The sequence below is a fragment of the Ricinus communis genome, chromosome 8, assembly GCF_019578655.1.
Source record: "Ricinus communis isolate WT05 ecotype wild-type chromosome 8, ASM1957865v1, whole genome shotgun sequence".
NCBI lineage: Eukaryota > Viridiplantae > Streptophyta > Magnoliopsida > Malpighiales > Euphorbiaceae > Ricinus > Ricinus communis.
Genome location: NC_063263.1, coordinates 14526060 through 14545457, shown reverse-complemented (window position 1 = coordinate 14545457; position 19398 = coordinate 14526060). Strand labels below are relative to the sequence as shown.

Here is a 19398-nt window from a genome sequence, read left to right as displayed (position 1 = left end):
AAATTGTTTTCGCATGTAACGATCCTGTCCAAATGGAGCTTAATTATTTAAATTTTATTTTTATTTTTTTAGACTGTAAAATCTAGTAACGCAAAGCTCTATCTGCTACAGCTTTTATTATGATCCAACTCTTAACGTCCTGCATAATACTGGTGGGAAAAAAATAGAGTTGAGTAAAATTCAGTGAGAGAATAAATAAATAACAAGGAAAACATATAAGGAGTTATATATTATATGTTAAATAATTAAAAGAAAATGCAAATATAAATCCAGCTGGTTAAATCGTCAGAGGACGAAACCGTAAAATTAAACTACTTGTTATCCTTACGAGTAATATTAGTAGTGGTAATAATAATAACAATAACAATGATAATAATTACAATAGTATTAATAATTAGAAGTGTAATAAAATGTTGTGCACATTCATAAACATTTCCTATGGATCCTTTCAATTTGCAGACCATGTTCTCTTTTCCTTTTACTTCAAATCCTTCCGGTTGGACCATATAGATCTCTTCCTCCAAGTCACCATGAAGAAATGCAGTTTTCACGTCAAGTTGTTCAAGCTCAAGGTCCAAACCAGCTACTAGACCTAACACTGTACGGATGGAAGTCATCTTCACCATTGGTGAGAAAATCTCTTCAAAATCGATACTTTGCTTTTGCCCAAAACCCTTCACTACCAATCGGGCTTTATACTTCACAACCTCTCTATTCCCATCTCTTTTTAGCTTGAACACCTATTTGTTCCTTAATGTCTTTCGCCCCTTAAGAAGCTTCACCAGCTCATATGTTCCATTTTCTTGCAATGACTGCATCTCGTCCTTCATTGCATCATGCCACTTAGCCTTGTCTTTATGAGCTTGTGCCTCTTGAAAACTATTTGGTTCTCCTTCTTCCTTCAATAAGATATACTTTGAAGAAGAGTATCTTTTAAAAGGTTGGTGCTCTCTTTCAGACCTTCTTACCTGGAGCTCTTCTGGCTCCCCTTGATGATGTTGCTCCCCTTGCTCATGAGCATCATAAATGACCTCATCATCATCATCACTACCAATCATGTTAGAGGTTTTCTTAGAGGCTTCTTCACTATGTTGATCTTCATCTGTTGTTGTTGGCTGTCCAGGTGAAGGGACTGGTGTGAGTTCTATGGACTCACCAGCTCTCTCTGACTTCTTGTCGATTTTCTGATCTATCCCTGTTTGGTCTTCATAGAATACAACATCTCTGCACCTAAAATACCATTATTCACTCTCAAATGGTATATAAACTATGTGTCTGTATATATATATATATATATATATATATATCATAAATTTATTCACTCACCTGGTATGCAGGACTCGACCAACTATATCTTCACTAAACTTTTCTGCTAAATTCCTCCAGATCTGCTATTCGAGTGCATAATCCTAGTATTCTACATAGAAAAATATTTTAAAATTAATCTTAAATCCTGTTTCTAATAATCCTCAACCAACGTCTATTATTTTATATTTAAAATCTAATTCTAATCTTAATCTTATGTTAGAATAATTCTATTAATTATCTATCTATTTCGATTAACTAATTCTACCGAAAATTCGGTAACAGCTCACCTATAATTTAAACTAATTTTCCTCGTAAAAATGAGTTCAAGACCTGCAATAAATATTCATACAATACATTTCCATCCGAGATCTCCAAAAAAAATATTAATTTATCAAATTTAATCTCCTTTTAATCAATTAGTATATCATTCGCAACTAACTAATAATTATTTTTATCATGTCTAATTATTTTTCTAGCATATTCATTATAATTAATTCCCTTCGTACTGATAAATATTACGGCTTTCTCGAACGCTTTTATTTTTTTAATTTCGAGTTGTTGTTTTTAATTAGTATTATTCTATTCAATTTTATTAAAAAACTCTTACTTAAATTTGGTGTATAAACTATAATAAATAGGAGAATGACAAGTAGTATGAGTGTTTTATACTTTGGTAGTTGATGATTGACACATACTTTATCATTTAAAACTAATGAATATATGTCAATTATCTATCGATAATAATGTATAGATGGTGTCTAGACAAAAATTTATCCAACTTCATATATATCCCTTTGCTTTTCCCTTTATTATTAATGCTTACATAATGAGTGATTACAATGAATATATTTTTACTATATTTGTCACTTTTTAATCATACTTTTCAATTTTATGATTTATTTCTATTATTCAAATGAAAGCAACGAACACTATAAAAAAGTAATAGTTTAGAGATCACATCTGATCGCCAAATAGATATAGCAACCAGTTAGAGACCAACTCATGTGGTCGCTAAAATTTTGGTCGCTACCAAAAATAGCTACCATAAATGTGTGTGGTCTCTAAAAATAGCGACCACATCATATAGTCTTTGTTTAGCTATTGCAAGTGTGGTTTCTTTCTAGTCTCATGTTGGTCGCTATTTTATAGATGTGAGAGACCACGTGGAGATTATTTAGTGATCACAACTGTGTGGTAGCTAATTTAGAGACCACATTGTGTGGTCGCTAAAGGGTAGCTAGTTTTAAGATCACTTAGAAGTGATCGCTAACGAGATTGTCTCTAATTTTAGCTTTTAATTAGTTGTAGTGGCCAAGTGGTCTTTTTTTATCTACCATGTAACAAACCACTTGACATGTTGTAGCTAAATTTATATTAAATTTTTTATACTAATTTATATTTAATTATTTTTAATATATTTAGTCTTATTAAAACTATATTGTTTAAGTTATATATACTAAAATTATATAATGAAAAAAATTTAAATTTTAAAATAACGAAACATAAGAAAAAATATAATTTAAATTACGAATTTTATAATGTTAAATGCAAACAATCTGAAAATGACAAAATAACAAAATTCCAAGGCACAAATTGAATGAACAGTCAGAAAGTGCTAAAAATAGAAAAAAAAGTATTATAAACTCACGAGTCGCCAGAATATAAATTTTTCTAAAAAAAAGAAGAGTAAATACAAATAGGTATTATTAGAAAGAAAAATTCAAATTAAGACTTCTTCAATCATCACATGAAATAGTAGTATTTTTTTCGTTTAAATATATTTTGGCTCAATCAAAAGCATTTTTTTTTTCGTTTAAATATATTTTACTTTACATTGCATTTTCTATGATAATAATGATTTTAATTCCTCTTTCATTTCTCTTTTAACTTTACCAATAAATATATAATTACAAATAATTAATAAAGTTGATAGAAGTTTGTAATGCATTTATAAAAGTAAAAATAAACAGTGAAGTTTCTATATCTAAAGAGTAAAGAGCCCATTGAATTTTATTCCATAAAATGATTCCTAACAAAAGAATATGATAAAGAGTATACTAGAGGTACTCTAAAGAATGTATTTATTGTATCTTTTACTCTTAATATTTTATTATTTTTAATTTAATACTTGCTCTATAAATAAAGGGTACAATTAGAAATCTTTTATGCCCACATTCTTATATACATATTTAGACTTAAAATAAATTTTTTAATATTTAGATATTTCTTAAAATATTTACTCTTTAAAATAAAGGGCATAAACAAAAATATCTTACGCTATCTAAAAGAAACTGTAATCTATCGACACACATATACACGTATTTTTATATAGTTCAATAAATATGTTAATTTGTGTATGTCTATTGACACACATGAAAATAAACTAATATTTATCGTGTAAAAAATATTTCAAAATTGAACTATCTTACTGAGGTGTTAAATTTATAATAATAAATTTTATAAAAGATAAAAATAAAAGTTTGCCTTTTTCTCTATAAAAAGGGTAAGAAATGTGGTTACTAAAACCATCTCTTCAGATATATCCCTTTACTTTGGCTTTCATCATTACAATGAATATATAGTGCCATATATAAATTGCAAGGTATTATTAGTTTGGTTTAAAGGATGCCTTAGATCTTATGTTATTTGTATGTCGTAGATCACCATCTTATGTCCCTCCACTTATAAAGATCTGTGGTGCCAGATATTGATGATGATGTTGTTTGTCAAATTCCTGAGCCAACAGTTCGTATCTCTGGTCGAAATGGTCTATGCATTCATGTCAGAGATGGAAAATATAGAAATGGAAATCCGATTCAATTGGCTCCTTGCGGATTTCGACGCAACCTGATGCAAAGCTGACCTTATAAAGAGACATTTCAATCTAACAACATGTGATAGAATAGGATATCGGGCACCCCGGAATACGATTTGATTCAATTTAAATGATTAAAATGATTTTATGTTTCATAAAAGATTTAAACTTATTATAAAATTATTCACATAATAAATAATTACTCCTTTTATTAGAAATTTAACATTAAAGCAATAATAAATATAATAATTAACTAATTAATTTTCAGACATGTTATCTTTTAGTTGTTTTTATTTTTATATTATAACTAATAAATTTATTAGTACAATATTATTCGTGTAATGATCATAAATAAAGAAAATCTTGTACTAATGTTTAGGGCTTTTTCTTAATTTAATGAATTTAAAAGAAAAACTTATCATTTTAGAATAGAAATATACAAAATTCTAGATTTAAGGTTATTTAAAAAAAATATTTATTTGGTGAACATATTTTTTATTATTATTTGAAACCTATCCATCAATCAAAGTGGCACACAGGGTATCAATTTTCAATTTCTATCCGCCATTTGGTGTTGGACAGTTTTATCCGCTAGTCCAACCGGAGAACAGTGCTATCCACCACTCTCAATAATAGACAATGTCTACGTAGGTTTATTTCTACCATAAATTGAAAATTATTTCTTAAACTATTCTAAAAATAAAAATAAAAGATCACTTTTATTCTAAATTGGAAGATTTTATTTCCAAATATCCTAAATTAAGAGAAAGCCCTAATCTTGATGTGTTATAATAGACCATATATAAATTGCAAGTTATTTTTAGTTTAGTATAAAGAATGCCTTAGCTCTTATGTTATTTGTATGTCGTAGATCACCATCTTATGTTCCTCCATTTATAAAGATCTGCGATGCCAGATATTGATGATGAAGTTGTTTGTCAAATTCCCAAGCCAACAGTTCGTATCTCTGGTCGAAATGGTCTCTGCATTCATATCAGAGATGGAAAATATAGAAATAGAAACCCGATTCAGTTGGCTCCCGGCAGATTTCGACGCAACCTGATGCAAAGCTGGACCTTGTATAAAGAGACAATTCAATCTAACGACATGTGCATGACAGCTTATGGGTTTGCTCCAGGAAACTATGTGATGATATATGATTGCCGAAAAGTTGTGCCTGAAGCAACCCGGTGGAAAATTTGGGCAAATGGAACCATTACAAATTCTAAATTAAGATATGCTTTGGCAGCATCAGCAGGGGATAAGGGTATGAAACTAACACTAGAGGAAAATCAATTAGCCGCCAGTCAAGCTTGGCTTCCCAGTAATAGTACAGATCCTTTAGCTGCATCCATTATTGGACTTCAGGATCTTTGCTTGCGAGCTGGTGGAAACAAGGTGTAGTTAAGCAAGTTTCCGGTGATTTAGATCAAGAATGGGCTCTTTATGGAGATGGGTTCAAGTCCACCTAGAGAGAACAGAGACAGTTGCCTCAGTTGTAACAATGGATGTGAAAGAATCTGACCCAAGTCTTCAAACAAATAATCATTTGGCCATTCAAAGGAACCGCTAATCAAATGTGGTTAGCATTTCCATGCTAATTACAATCTTAAATTGTAGCTTAAGCAGTAGTAGTCTTAGTACTTGCTTAAATAATAAGAGAAAGAAAAAAAAAGACATCAGGTTACTGATGTGAAGAGCAGAAAACTACATTCATGTACTCTCTGAGCTTTTCAATGTACCTATCATGAGATATATAGAATAAATGTTTGTGTCAGTTGATGAACGAAATAAACTAGTATTTATCATTTAAAATAAAATAAAAAAATATATTAGAGCATTACATTGTAAGATGACTTCTTGCAATAAAAAAAAAACTTGATATATAAAAGAATATATTGAAAATGCTTAAAAAACATATTGTATTTAAATAAAACTTTTACTTTTAATATTTAGATATTTCTTAAATGTTTGCTTTTTAAATAAATAGCACAAATAAAAATATCTATGATATCTAAGAAAAAACTGTAATATATCGACTCACAGACACGCAAATTTTTATATATTAAGAAATGCCTCTTTCTTATATGGCATTATTTTGAAATTTTTGAAATTGTTTATATTAGATAAATAATTGTTAGATGTTAAAAAAAATATAAATTCTATTAAATTTAATTGAAAATTTTAATTGATTATATTAGATATTCTTTTTGCAAAAATATTGACTAATTAATTTTTAAAAATGATTTTTAAAATGAAAATAAAATGTGAACATGCTAATTTAGAAAATGTAATCCAACAAAAGATTAGAGGCCTTAGAACCTAAGTAGGATCCCACAGACACAAGCGAACAAACACAAGCAATGTTTTCGTCTAAGAAGTGAAAGAAAAGATGCCACGTGGAAGTATAATTTTCATCTTCCTATCCAAAAGCAAAAAGAAACAAAATGATTAGAATCTAAGTAGGATCCCACAGACATATTATATTGTTCACATGCGGGTTTTATTTGGTGCTAAATGAAGTTGTCGGATCATAACAAGGTGTCGTTTGGTTAGAGGTGCCCCTAGGATAAAATGATAGAATAGGATATCGGGCACCCCGGAGTACGATTTGAACCAATTTAAATGATTAAAATGATGATATGTTTCATAAAAGATTTAAACTTATTATAAAATTATTACAATAATAAAATTTATTATAAATATAATAATTATTATTAATAATAAAATCTATTAAATCATTATAATAAATATCTATTATTATGTGTAAGCCGGTAGAATTGATAGATATTTTTATTAGCAAATTCAATTGAATTGTTCATAGATTATTTTTATTATTAGAATTTTATCCGCCAATTTTTTAATTTTAAACATGTCAACCGTTTGAATTGGTAGACATATTTTTTTATTATTTGGAATCTATCCACTAATTAAAGTGGCAGACATAGTATCAATTTTTAATTTTTGTCCGTCATTTGGTGTCGGACAATCTTGTCCGCTAGTCCAACTATAGAACAGTGCTATCTACTACTCTCAATAATAGACAGTGTCCACATAAGTCTATTTCTACCCTAAATTGAGAATTGCTTCTCAAACTATTCTAAAAATAAATAAAAAAATTCACTTTTATTCTAAATTGGAAAATTTTATTTCCAAAAATATCCTAAATTAAGAAAAGCCCTAATCTTGATGTGTTATAATAGACCGTTAGATGCATAATGTATATAAAGTAATTATAGAAATAAAATATATATCACATTCTTATTGTTGAGTATAAAATACTTTAAATATATCACTTACAGTGTTCTCATAACAGGCATGTCATTTCTTAAATTAAAAGCCCTTAAAGCTCAAAGATAAACATTAACTCGGTTGTTTTATTTCTAATTATTACTTAAACCTGAAATGTGTAACACGATGTTGATGGTGTATTAGCTGTCTTTTCATGGCGTTTCAGCTATCTGGTTAGACAATTATTTTATGAACTGGCTTTTTATATAAAGAATTTAATATATAATATAGGACAAAATCAATTAATAAAGAAAGACAATAGTGTGAGGACCAGCTCCCCTATAAAAGGAGTGATATATGCGAAGCTAAAGCCCGTCCCTTGCTCTCTTCCTCATTTATGCTAATTAAGCTTACCATGCATATCCATATATACTTCTAAGCAATCCTTTGCAATATCTATCATATTATATATATATATATATATATAGGCGAAAGCTTAAGAAGATTTCATTTGCTGCACTTCGATCATCATAAAGAAAAGGTTGCATTATTCTCGATCCATGCATGCTTATTCAAGTTATTTTTGTAAATTAATTGGGCATGTAATATTCAGCTTCTTCTTTTACTTATTCATTTAAAAATTTTGACAGGTGAAAAGAAACTACAATTGAATGTTGGTAATGGAAGGAAAGATAAGTAAGGTGTGGCTTGTGGTGGCGACATGGTTTTGCTGGACTACTGTGTGTGGATCAACTAGAGTTGTACCCTTAGCAGCAAGCTACCCAGAAGTGAGTTTTGATGCAGGCAGTTACGAGACCGATAAATACACCAACTTTATGAGCAGTTTACGGGAAAAATTGAAAAGTAATGTTGTTAGCTATAATATACCAGTGTTGCCGTATAATCTGCCTGTCACTAGTGACAAAAGGTTTGCTTTGGTGATACTCACAAGTTCAGGATCCACCACGACAATAGCATTAGATGTCATCAACGCATATGTTCTTGGTTTTAAAGTTGGAAAAAAATCCTACTTCTTTAGTGATGTATCTAATGAAATATATGGATCTAAGCTTTTCAGCGACACAACGAAAGCCAGACTTCCATATGGTGGTAGCTATCAGGCGCTGTATAATGCCGGAGCAAGTAGAGAGAATGTACCATTGGGGATCTCACAATTCAACAATGCCATCTTTCAACTTGTTAAGTATGCAGGCGCTCCTGCAACCACTGACATCGCTTCTAATCTTGTAGTTGTTATTCAGATGATTTCAGAGGCCGCACGATTTAAATATATCGAGGAAAAATTGGTTGAGAATTTCTATGAAGACCTTTATCCTAAAGGCGACTTGCTTAGCCTTGAGAACAATTGGGGTACACTTTCTGAAGCAATTCAGACATCTGCAAATGGAAATTTTAATCCAATAAGATTGGAAGATGAAGACTATAAGCCATACTATGTGTCCACAGTTAAAGCAGTAGAAGCCAAGATGGGACTCTTGCTAGCCAAAGAATCCATGCTAAGCATTGACGAAGAAATATTGTCTTGGCCATACAATGGAGGCCTTATCAAGAAGTTCTTGTCAATGTTTTGATTTCTTATTTTGTTCTATTGTGTAAAACTCGAAGCTAGCTATAGCTAGCTAGTAGTCCTTAAATAAAACGACATCAACATTTTTGTTGTCTGATAATGGCTGCGCAGATAAAAATTCCTTTATATATGATTAATAAAGATCAATATTTTTCTCAAAAAGAAAATAAAAGGAAGAAAAGATGAATATTTCTCAGTAAAGTGATGAATTATAGAACCACTCTTTGTTCGCAAGTGTGATCAATAATTTACTAATATTAATTTTGTCATTTTCTACCCTTTAATCTTTTCTTTTAAATTACTCTTCAACACCAACAATGCTAGCACGATGTTTTCATGGATTTTGAAACAAAACAAATAATTAAATAAGAGAGTGATAGAAAAATGGGACCAGTTGATCAATTGCAGAAGGATATGCTAAGCTAAAAACGTCAATTGCTCTTTTCGTCCTACTCACTCTGTACAATAAGTGTATTAGTGACTAGACCTTTTTAAGATAAAAAAAAAAATCAAGAGCACATTATTTATATTCTAATAGGTAAAAATAATGTGAAGGTTGTTTTGCTTTTTCAACGGGCATTATTTTCGCCTATGTATAAAAGACATAAGAGGCATGATGACTTGACGTCGTTCTCATCTTTCTCAAACTTATCACCATCGTTCTGCTTAGAGTTTTCAAATTCAACAATAACAATTAAATATAAAAGTTGCGCTCGTTGCAGGACTTAATCAATATCTTATGGTACAAACTGACGACAATCATATATCAGCTGCATCTTATTTAGAAATCAAACGGATTGATTTTATACATATACGAGAAAAGTAATCAAAAAAGAAAAAAAAATTATTTTTCTTTTTGAATGAAAGAAAAAAAACAAGTTGACGTCCTTGAAAGAGTACGCAATAGCTCACTAATCGAGCCTATCGGTAGGGGATAGCTGATGTATTGGGTCATTATGGGATTTCTAGTACAGAGACTCATTGGTGGTCTTTCACTTGGATTGTATAGTTTAAACATTACTTTTATTCTTTTAATCACATTCAATGGGAACATTTTAATATATTAGATGCGCATACAGGTAATACATGCTACTAATTTATATGAAGACAAATATAGATTCTTTATAGCTTTGTGATAAGAGATTTTGGCACATGTAATTAATGACGTGAATATAAAAACAATAATAAATCCCGTACGGCTTGGGATATGTCCACACGGCTTGTAGTTTTGTCCATACATACGTGGCCTCGTGAAATGAATGTTGAATGTAATTCTAAATGGAACATTATATATTCTTTGTTCTGATCCTTACATTTTATTTTTCTCATTGGTCAATCATATCATAGGATAAAATCAAATAATTTTTGGCAGCCATCCATCATCTTTTAGAAAATTTCAGTTTTATTTTTATAATTTTTTTAAAAAAAATTTTAATTTTTAATTTCTTATTTATTCAAAATCTTAATTTCATTTTTTATATTTTATCTAAAAATCTTAATTTAACTCTTTTAAAATTTCAGTTTCACCTTTCTTAGATTTCATATGTTGCCTCTGTTTCTACTCTTAGGCTCCTCTATATGAATGGTATAATTAAAATTTCAGTAAGTTAATTAATCGATTAAGACCCTTATCACTAAGAGTTTTTAAACTATGACTGGTGTGGTGTATGTTAGTTTCATAATTAGTCTCAACCTTTATCAACAATTACAAACTAGTCACACTATTTTAATTTATTACAATTAAATCAATTAATTTTAATTATAATTATTTTTCTCTTTTAAATTTTAAGTTAGAGTGATGACGGATGAAACAAAATTAAAAAAATTATATGATTAACTTGTAATAACTGAAAATAGTTTGATTATTTTATAATGAACAAATAAACAGTGCAATCGTTATTCTAAGCAAAATTATAAATTGTGTATTATTGATATTGTTTAAGATGCCTTTCAAAGAAGGAAAAAAGAAAGCCTTGGAGGAACAAATTCTTTCGTTATAAGATAACAATAGTGTCAACTTCAAAAACGAGGTAACTAAAAACAAGATTTGTTGATAATTTACTCAAAAGCCATTCTCAAACTTGTAAACAAGGATGATTATCTTCATCACTTTATTCATAATATGTACATTGGAAATTTTAGCAAACACAGATCCAAATGTTAAGCACTCAATGTTGAACAACATTATAAATACATAATCAAAGCATTGACAGCAGCTTGTTGCTATTGTCCCCATTATATCCCCAAGACTGGATGCTTGTGGCCAAATACAGCAAGAGTGCCAACTTGGGCTTAACGTCTGTAACAGTGGACACATTAAATTTGTTGTAATATTTATCCTGCAACTGTATTGTATCAAAGGTTCCATCTTTAGATCTTTGTATTGCAAAGGAGATATCCTCCCATTTGTTCTTAAGGCTGATCAAATCCCCTCTTTTCGGATTGAGATAGAAGAAATCCTCTACCAATTGATCTTCGATATATTTAAACCGCGCAGCTTCTGAAACCATTTGGATATCAACTAGAACATCGTGTGCGACTTGGGCTGCTGTCACTTCTTTGGTAGCATACTTATTCAATGTAAAGACTGCCTGATTTTAATTGTGTGATTCCCAATATTGTTTGGTCTCTAAATGCTCCATAATTCTTCAGGGCAGGATAGCTACTGTTGAATGGAAGTCTATCTTTGTTTTTGGCTTGCAGAGGATGAAGATTATATATATCGTTAGAAGTATCGTTGAAGTAGTAAGAGTAATCTCCAGCTTTAAAACCAAGTAAATATACATTAATGATAACTATTAGCAATGTTGTGGAGCGTTCAGGATTCGAAAGTCGTGCCAAAATAAACCTCTAGTCACTAGTAACAGGCACTTGGGTACGCAGCAGTGGTATCAAATAGCTCTCAGCTCCACTTTGTAATTGCTTCCGTAGATTGTTAATGAAAGTACTGTATATACTCTCTTCGACAGTGTCTGTGGCCAAGCTTACAATTGGGTAGCCAAGTTTTCCAATGTCACTGTTTTCTGTTGAGGGGTAAACTCTAGCTGATCCAAGCAAAATACAGCAGCAAAGCCATGTTGCCACCACAAGCCACGCCTTCATATTTCCTTTCTTTTGACGCTTGTTACAAAATATATCAAAACATGCTTAATGTATAAAATAAAATTAACCGAACACTCAATCTTTACGACCATTGCAGTCTCTACGTATTAATTCATCTTAATTTCATTGATTTAGTATTAAATTTAGCATCCAAGAACTTGATATACAAGTAAACGAAGAAAATATGATACTGAGATATGTATGAATGTACCCTTTCGTTAATTACAAAGTGAGCGAGTGACGAAGAAAACAAGAGTGATATATTTACACAAGGAAACTTAACGTCTGCAACCACGTTGAAAAGAAAAGAATCATCCAAAACATTCATGTAACACATGCTACTAATATACATGAAGACAAATATATTTATTGATAAACTAATATCATTGTCCGAATCCCACAAATGAGCGTGAAACAAATATAGATGTAATTATAAAAAAAAAAGGAATATTACATATTTTACTACTTTGATTCTTTTATTCTTTTTTTCAATCAATATATTATAATAAGAAGACAAATAGATAAGTATGCTAACTTGTCATGAAATAGGCATCTACCATAATCATCATCATCAAAGAATAAATCATCATGAAAGCTTTTGAATTTTAAGATTTTTCTTTTTCTGATTTCTCATTCTTGTACTCTCTTAATTCTTTTTTAACATTTTAATTTTATCTTCATAATTTATTTGACCATTTTATTTTTAAAATTTTAATTTCATCTTTCAAACTCTTGTACACATTGGTGATAAATTACATGTGAAAACTGCATTAAGTTTCCTTGTGTAAGCTAACCAATACAATAAGAGTAGAACAAAAAAAGAAAAACTGAGAGCTTCAAGCCACACAAATTACATATGAAACTTGCCTACTCTCAAATACACATGTATGTCTGCTATTACCATCTTTCATTTATTTTTTCTTATTTATATTGCAAATAGTGTTTCTATACCTTTGGTTGACTCTTCATGATATGGATAAGTTGCACTAGCATTATCCTTTGATGCCCCATGTCCATGTGTTACAAATAGTTTTTGTCCGATTAATTCCACATTCATGTATACACTATAGTCAAGTACTATAATAAAAAGATTTAAAATCCAAAGAACAGAGAAGAAGAAGGGCAAAAGAATACACTCATAGTGCATAACCCTAAAAACAATAAGTTTATTTTACTATTTATAATAAAATTACTAATTAGTCCTTAAGTTTCAAAATTTTGATTTCTTTTCTTTTTCTTTATAAAATAATAGGTAAAAAATAAATATATAAGATTGCAATTATTTTTCGTTTCTTTTTCAATAAGATAATTCTTTTCTTCTTTTATTATTTTAATCCAAATATAAAAATAGAAAATAGTGAAAGTTTTTTCTTTTTAGCAAATTGGTTATTTAATTTAATTGTGTGTTAGGACTAAATTGAAAATTTATTTTAGAATAAGAATTAAAAGTATAATTTCATTAATATGCAAAGTTCAGTAACTATTTATATTATTATCTCAATTATTATTAACTATTTCATTAATATGAACATAATTTATATATCATGTGCATTAGAAAATATGCAAATATATCTTAAACTTAATTTTAGTGTAAAAATCTTGACCAATCAATCATGATTATTTAGTGTAAATAATTGATCATATCTTAACTTATTATTAATGTGTGTAACTGTTGATGAATCATTGTTCTTATCGACATGTTAAATTACACATCTGCGGACACAAATTCAAAGACCATAATATTGTTTTTATGGTAACGATAATTTACAATCACATAAACATGGACCCATAGAAGACATACTCTCAAACCTAAACCACAAATTTAGAATGCAATTAGTCTAATTAATTGATTTTTGTTCTCTAATTTAATATCCTAAGTTTTATTTCTTATAATCAGTATTAAATTCTATATTAGTAATTTAGGAATTCATATATTAGTAATCCTATTTTTATTTTTAAATTTTTGAAGAATAAAAAAATATCTAAATAATGAATAACACAAAATAACAATATACCTATGATACGATGTAGCTGTCAATTTTATTCACTTAAGTCCATCATTAAAAGTTAAGAGAAATATTATATATAAAATATATTTACGTTCTATTTATTTCTTAACTTTTAAAACTAGAGTTGTACTATTAATAATTAATTATTAATTATTATTAAATAAGATTAGTAAACCAACCTAATTAATTAAGAAATTCATAAGGTGTTATAAGTAAATTTATATTTTCCTTGTACTTGTATGTATTCATAGTAAATGTAAGTGTGAGAAGAATTAAGAATATATATCTTAATTGTGAGTTTAATTTAATTAATATGATTAATGTCACGTTTTACTATTCTTTTATTAGCTACTTAACCTAAAATAATTTTTTTTTAAATTGATTATAAAATAATAAGTTATTACTAATATTAAGTTACAGTCACTGTATAAACTATAAATTAAATACTTAAATAGTGGCCAAAATGTGGTCGCAGTTGTTCTTCTTCTTCTGATCACCATTTCTGTTGGCTCAGATCCACCGTCTTTAGGGATGCTTAGTAGACAAGTCATTGATTGTGCGTCAGGCTATTTTCATTATTGAGATGATTTTAATAATACTAACAAGTTTTTCTCGACAAGCATGAGACTAGACAATTATAATATTTTACGATTTATATAAAATATAAAAGATATTTGTTTTGTAATAAATTAAAAGGTTTGATATATTTTTATTATAAATTATAAAACTTAATATTAATTTATGTTATTTAGTCTATAAGTGTGCCAGAAAATTCACTGATATGTTAAGATTAAAATATAGCAACTATTTAATTATATGTCAAGATTTTAGTATTTTCTTTTTTATAAAAGTGATCACTAATTTAATTTACTCAATTCTTATCTGTATAACTCTTTTGTTTATGATCTTGTCTGGGCCTGTTGTAATATGTTCTTGGTTGTATCTTTTCCTGGCCCTTAGGTCTTTTATTACCAATAATTTCTTGAAATTCTAATTTTCTCTAGAAGATTTTAAATCTCTTCCTTCCTAATTTAATATATTAATTACTAAAAGAAATAGCTAAGAACTTAAAAGGACCCCACATACATGAAGTGTATCTCATAAATATATTGTGCAGATAACATGTGGATGTTTTGGTTATACAGTTAATTTTTCAAAACTTATCAAATTAATTATGATTTAGCTAATCGAATGTGATTTTAGTCAAAATGAATTATGATACAAAAACCATCTATAAAATAAATAAAAAATTAAAATTAATTTGCTTAAATAATAATTAATAGTATTATTATTTCTTAAGTGGCGCCGTATCATTATTTACATTGCTTAATTTTAACCAATAATTTAATTTGGTCGAAATTGCATTATTTGATCAAATTAAATTTAAATTAATAATTTTAAAAAGAATGACCAAAGTAATAGAATTTTGAATTTTTTTGAATTTGTTAAAGAGTATTAGGCAATAATAGAATTAGTTACAAATGTAGTTGATGTGTTTAAGTCAGTATTCGCAAGTGTGCGAACAGTTTCTATAATAAGGGTAAGTTTATTATGAGATCGATCTCTTAAAAAACTATGAGGTCACTTATTATAAAAACTAATTATTAACACAAAACAATAAAAGTAAATCTAAATACTCTAAATCAATATTTTTGAGAGAATAATATTCATAAAGTAAAGTAACCAAACAATGAATAAATATGCAATGCAAATGCAAATACTTATGATTTAAAACAATATGCTAAATGTAGTATTTAGTCTAGCTATTTACTTAGTAATCTTTTAGTTTTATTTTAAGCCTAGATGTAATGAATGAGATGTTGATGTACCTTTTTTTAGTCACTCAAACTAATGATGTAACTAAAGTTTTTTATACCTATATATATTGAAGCAAAGTTGGTATTTTAAATACATTCAACCTAAATATGTTCATAACAATTACTATTCCTAATTAAAATGTCCAATGAAGCTTCTTTTTTAGTATTTAGCTCCATATTTTCTTCTTTGTTAATATTACCTAAAAATAGGCAATTAAGTTTAAATGAGGTAAAAATATATATTTTATCATATTATATATAGAAATATATTATTAAAGCTCTAAAATACCTTTAAATATCTATATATAATTTAGATCTATCAATAATTTTCTATCTAGTCTACTTTGTTTCCTTAAGCATCGAAAATGTAATTCATATCCTTACACGTGCATCCAACTTTATTATATACAATAATAATTCAATTTACCAACTAATTGGATGTAACTTTTTGGGTAAATTACATAGGCTTTTGCTTTTTTGTAAAAAAATATTAAATTTTTAATTTATAAACTACATAGTTATTAAATTTCAAAATTAATATGTGAATTTTTTTGGTATACTTAGAGGGTAAATGACATGGATAATCACCAAATTTCACACTTAAAAAAAATTAAAATTTTTAATTTGTAACTAAATAGTTACTAAATTTTAATTTTAATAATTGTAATAAATTTTCTCAGCACACTTAAATGATGTAGCATTTGAATTGAATATTCTAAGAATATTCTTACTCTTACTCCACATCAACAATGACAAATATAAGAAATAGCTTATACCATTAAATTTCATCAGCAATTAGATGCAAGTATGAAATCCTAAAACTAATTTATTCTCTTCTTATTGTATTTATTTAATTCAGTTGTGTTTATAAGAAAGAAGTAGCGCCTTTGCTTGAGAATAAAAGAAGAAGAAACAAAAAAAGAGAATAATTAGTTTTAGGGTTTAAAATAATGCTTATGTGTCGAATTTATATGTGAACAACCTGATGTTATAAAAATTAAAGCTTACAAAAATTTAGTATTTTTTTATCACAAAATATAAAATTTGGTGACTGCTCGTATAATTTACCTATACCTTAGCCGAAAAAATTGATGAGTGTTATTAAAATTAAAGTTTAGTTACATATCAAAAGTTTAAGACCATTTTGTACAAGTTACATAATTTAATAACCGCTCATATAATTTATTCGTGACTTTATTAATACCAGAGTCAGTTTAAAATTTATGAAATTTCAAGTTTAAACCTTAATTGTATAAAATAATATTCAACTGGCCATAACTCTTTAATCATTGGATATATACATAACTTTGACCAATACATGAAAAAAAAAATCAAAATCCTAAATTTACATAAAATGTTTAATCATGATTTCTTTACATAGGACTGACATCTCAATTGATCAGTTGTTTAGTTGTTTAGGTTGGTTAATTAGATTGTACAAGTATATGCTCACATTGAAACAAATCATTTTATATTTAATGAAAATGATAATTGTCATTAGGCAGTATTAAGTCATAATCCTATCACCAACTCCTTTTATTTTATCCTTGTTGGTTGATCTCTCCATCAGTGGTCAACCCTCTAATATTGATTCCTCACTCTCTCTTTCTTTATTTGTCTCTATGTTTCTCCCCTCTTTTCCTTTCTTTTGGCAACATAGAAACCATAGCTTCTACTCTCTCAAATTACTTCAAATATGAAACTCTAATTTCTACAAACAAATTAGGGCTCTCTTCTATATTTCTTCTTTATCGTTGGAGTGCTAGGAACCCATTTGAAGACTTCAAGTCAAAGCACCACAATTTTGCATTCATAGAAAGGTTTGGTCTCCTCCTTACTAACTTATATTTATTAGACCCTTTTCATGATTATGTAGTGAATATGATAATTTCTGCCTTAATTAAGTGCTGAAGCTTTTAAAACCATTTCCATATTCACAATCTTGCGCTTTCAATATTTGGTTTTACACAATATTAAGGCTTCTCTAATAAAAGATCCATGCATAGTTTGTATAGGAGTTTGAAACTCTCATTAAATTAAATATTAACACGGTAAGGAATAGAAGAGCAACACATGTGAATGAGTATTTTATGTTTTGGCTTTGGATAACTGTAACACCTCTATCCCTGAATAGATACCGGTATATTTGACTACCAGAACATGATGAATTATGAAGAATTTTTGCTGCTGCTAAAGAGAGGAGATATGAGGGCGTGGATTGGGCTAGGAATCGTAATGTTTTTGCTAGAAGCCCGCATAGATATTACAGGGAGGCTTTTGGATTTGACAGCCAATATAAATATGGAAAGGCTTTTGGCGTTGATAGGGGCAACATGGATCCTGTGGCAAATCAAAAAGTATTATTGGCCCCGACCCGATTACGAATATTATGCTACTTTTGATGACCCTTCCACTGTCTCATATGAACACACTCGATACCGTACTGTGACATTTAACACTGCAGATGCTACCAGAGAAAGTTACCGATTATTTATAGAAACCCTACGAACTGAGCTGGCGAACAAACATGAGAGGTCTGACGGAATGAAAGTGATGCGTGAACCATCCACATTGCTTAATCTCGAGCGGCGGATTCTTAAGGTAGAGCTCTCAAATTCAGAGACAACGTCGGCTACATTAGTATTAGACCAAGAAGACGCATATGTGGTGGGTTATATAGCACGAGATCAATCCTACTTGCTTCAGTTAGACAGCGATAAGCACTGTTTCAATGATGGTTTCACAGATAGCATCCGCCTTCCTTTCGGGTTTAGCTACGAGGAACTTGAGAAGAGAGCTGGCGTGCAATCAAGAAGGGAGATTAACTTAGGGATCAAGGAACTGGAGTGTGCAATCAAAGACCTAGACAAGACTAATTATAATGACAACTACAAATCCGTGGCGAAATCCCTTATAGTTTGCATCCAAATGGTCTCAGAGGCAGCAAGATTCATATATATAGAGACAAAAGTTTGTGATAGCATTACTGAAGGTAGAAAAAAATTCTACAGAAACTTTAAGCCAGATGATACCATGCTTAAGCTCGAGAAGGATTGGGACAAACTCTCTGATGCAGTCCAGAACTTAATTCCGCACCTGGCACTCATGAAGTTCAAAAGTGGTGATCATGGAGCAGGAACATCTAGTGAGCGGAGAAAAAGTGGAAGAAAAGACAAAGAACGTTATAGAATGAAATATTAGGGCTTGTTAAAGGTTTTGGAAAATAATTTTCTTTCCTACTTTTCTTCTGCACTTTCATGTCTTCTAATTTTTCATTCACTAAAAACAATACTGAAAAGCTGAATAATATTCATGATCGAGTGTCCACTTTTTGAACTGTCTTTGTTTTCTATTCAACGTGACTCTTTCTGGTTTCCGTTGAGGCCTATTTCACTTTTGCATATATGGTTGCCAATGAACAAAAAGTCAAGGAGAGCAGGTTCATCGTGGAATCTCAGATAAATATTTCCGTCTTCAATTAAACTCGTACACTGTTAATTACATAGTAATGATTACATCTTGCAATTT

The 19398-nt window shown here is 29.1% G+C and overlaps 4 protein-coding genes across 5 annotated transcripts; 3 read left to right on the top strand and 1 right to left on the bottom strand.

Moving 5' to 3' along the window:
• Positions 1-4943: 4943 nt before the first annotated feature.
• On the top strand, positions 4944-6167 carry LOC125370885 (ricin-like). Its single transcript, XM_048378267.1, has one exon. It carries the CDS (start codon positions 5033-5035, stop codon positions 5525-5527), a length of 495 nt encoding a protein of 164 aa, XP_048234224.1. The 5' UTR covers positions 4944-5032; the 3' UTR covers positions 5528-6167.
• A 1563-nt stretch (positions 6168-7730) lies between these two features.
• LOC8271861 (ribosome-inactivating protein gelonin) lies at positions 7731-9042 on the top strand. The gene is made up of 2 exons (XM_002532144.3): positions 7731-7895; positions 8005-9042. Exon 2 carries the CDS (start codon positions 8026-8028, stop codon positions 8944-8946), a length of 921 nt encoding a protein of 306 aa, XP_002532190.3. The 5' UTR covers positions 7731-7895; positions 8005-8025; the 3' UTR covers positions 8947-9042.
• Positions 9043-11081: 2039 nt separating this feature from the next.
• LOC125370925 (ribosome-inactivating protein gelonin-like) lies at positions 11082-13101 on the bottom strand. The gene is made up of 4 exons (XM_048378382.1): positions 12996-13101; positions 11931-11986; positions 11529-11792; positions 11082-11497 (listed from the first exon to the last, which is right to left on the bottom strand). The coding sequence occupies exons 1-4, from the start codon at positions 13099-13101 to the stop codon at positions 11141-11143; spliced, it is 783 nt and encodes a 260-aa protein (XP_048234339.1). The 3' UTR covers positions 11082-11140.
• A 4354-nt stretch (positions 13102-17455) lies between these two features.
• Positions 17456-19183, top strand: LOC112536770 (ribosome-inactivating protein bryodin II). Of its 2 annotated transcripts, none has more exons than XM_025159630.2 (2): positions 17456-17690; positions 18028-19183. In XM_025159630.2, the coding sequence occupies exon 2, from the start codon at positions 18031-18033 to the stop codon at positions 19069-19071; it is 1041 nt and encodes a 346-aa protein (XP_025015398.1). In that variant the 5' UTR covers positions 17456-17690; positions 18028-18030; the 3' UTR covers positions 19072-19183. The 2 variants fall into 2 exon arrangements, with proteins under 2 accessions (XP_025015398.1, XP_025015397.1); XM_025159629.2 differs by having other exon boundaries at positions 18005-19183.
• Positions 19184-19398: the final 215 nt, after the last annotated feature.

Coding starts and splice junctions, on each gene's coding strand:
- LOC125370885 (XM_048378267.1), top strand. CDS start 5,033: ATGCCAGATATTGATGATGAAGTTGTTTGTCAAATTCCCAAGCCAACA.
- LOC8271861 (XM_002532144.3), top strand. CDS start 8,026: ATGTTGGTAATGGAAGGAAAGATAAGTAAGGTGTGGCTTGTGGTGGCG.
- LOC125370925 (XM_048378382.1), bottom strand. CDS start 13,101: ATGAATGTGGAATTAATCGGACAAAAACTATTTGTAACACATGGACAT. Junction 11,987..12,995: donor TCATGAAGAGTCAACCAAAG/GTATAGAAACAC, acceptor TGCTTGGATCAG/CTAGAGTTTACCCCTCAACA. Junction 11,498..11,528: donor CACAATTAAAATCAGGCAGT/CTTTACATTGAA, acceptor GCTACCAAAGAA/GTGACAGCAGCCCAAGTCGC.
- LOC112536770 (XM_025159630.2), top strand. CDS start 18,031: ATGATGAATTATGAAGAATTTTTGCTGCTGCTAAAGAGAGGAGATATG.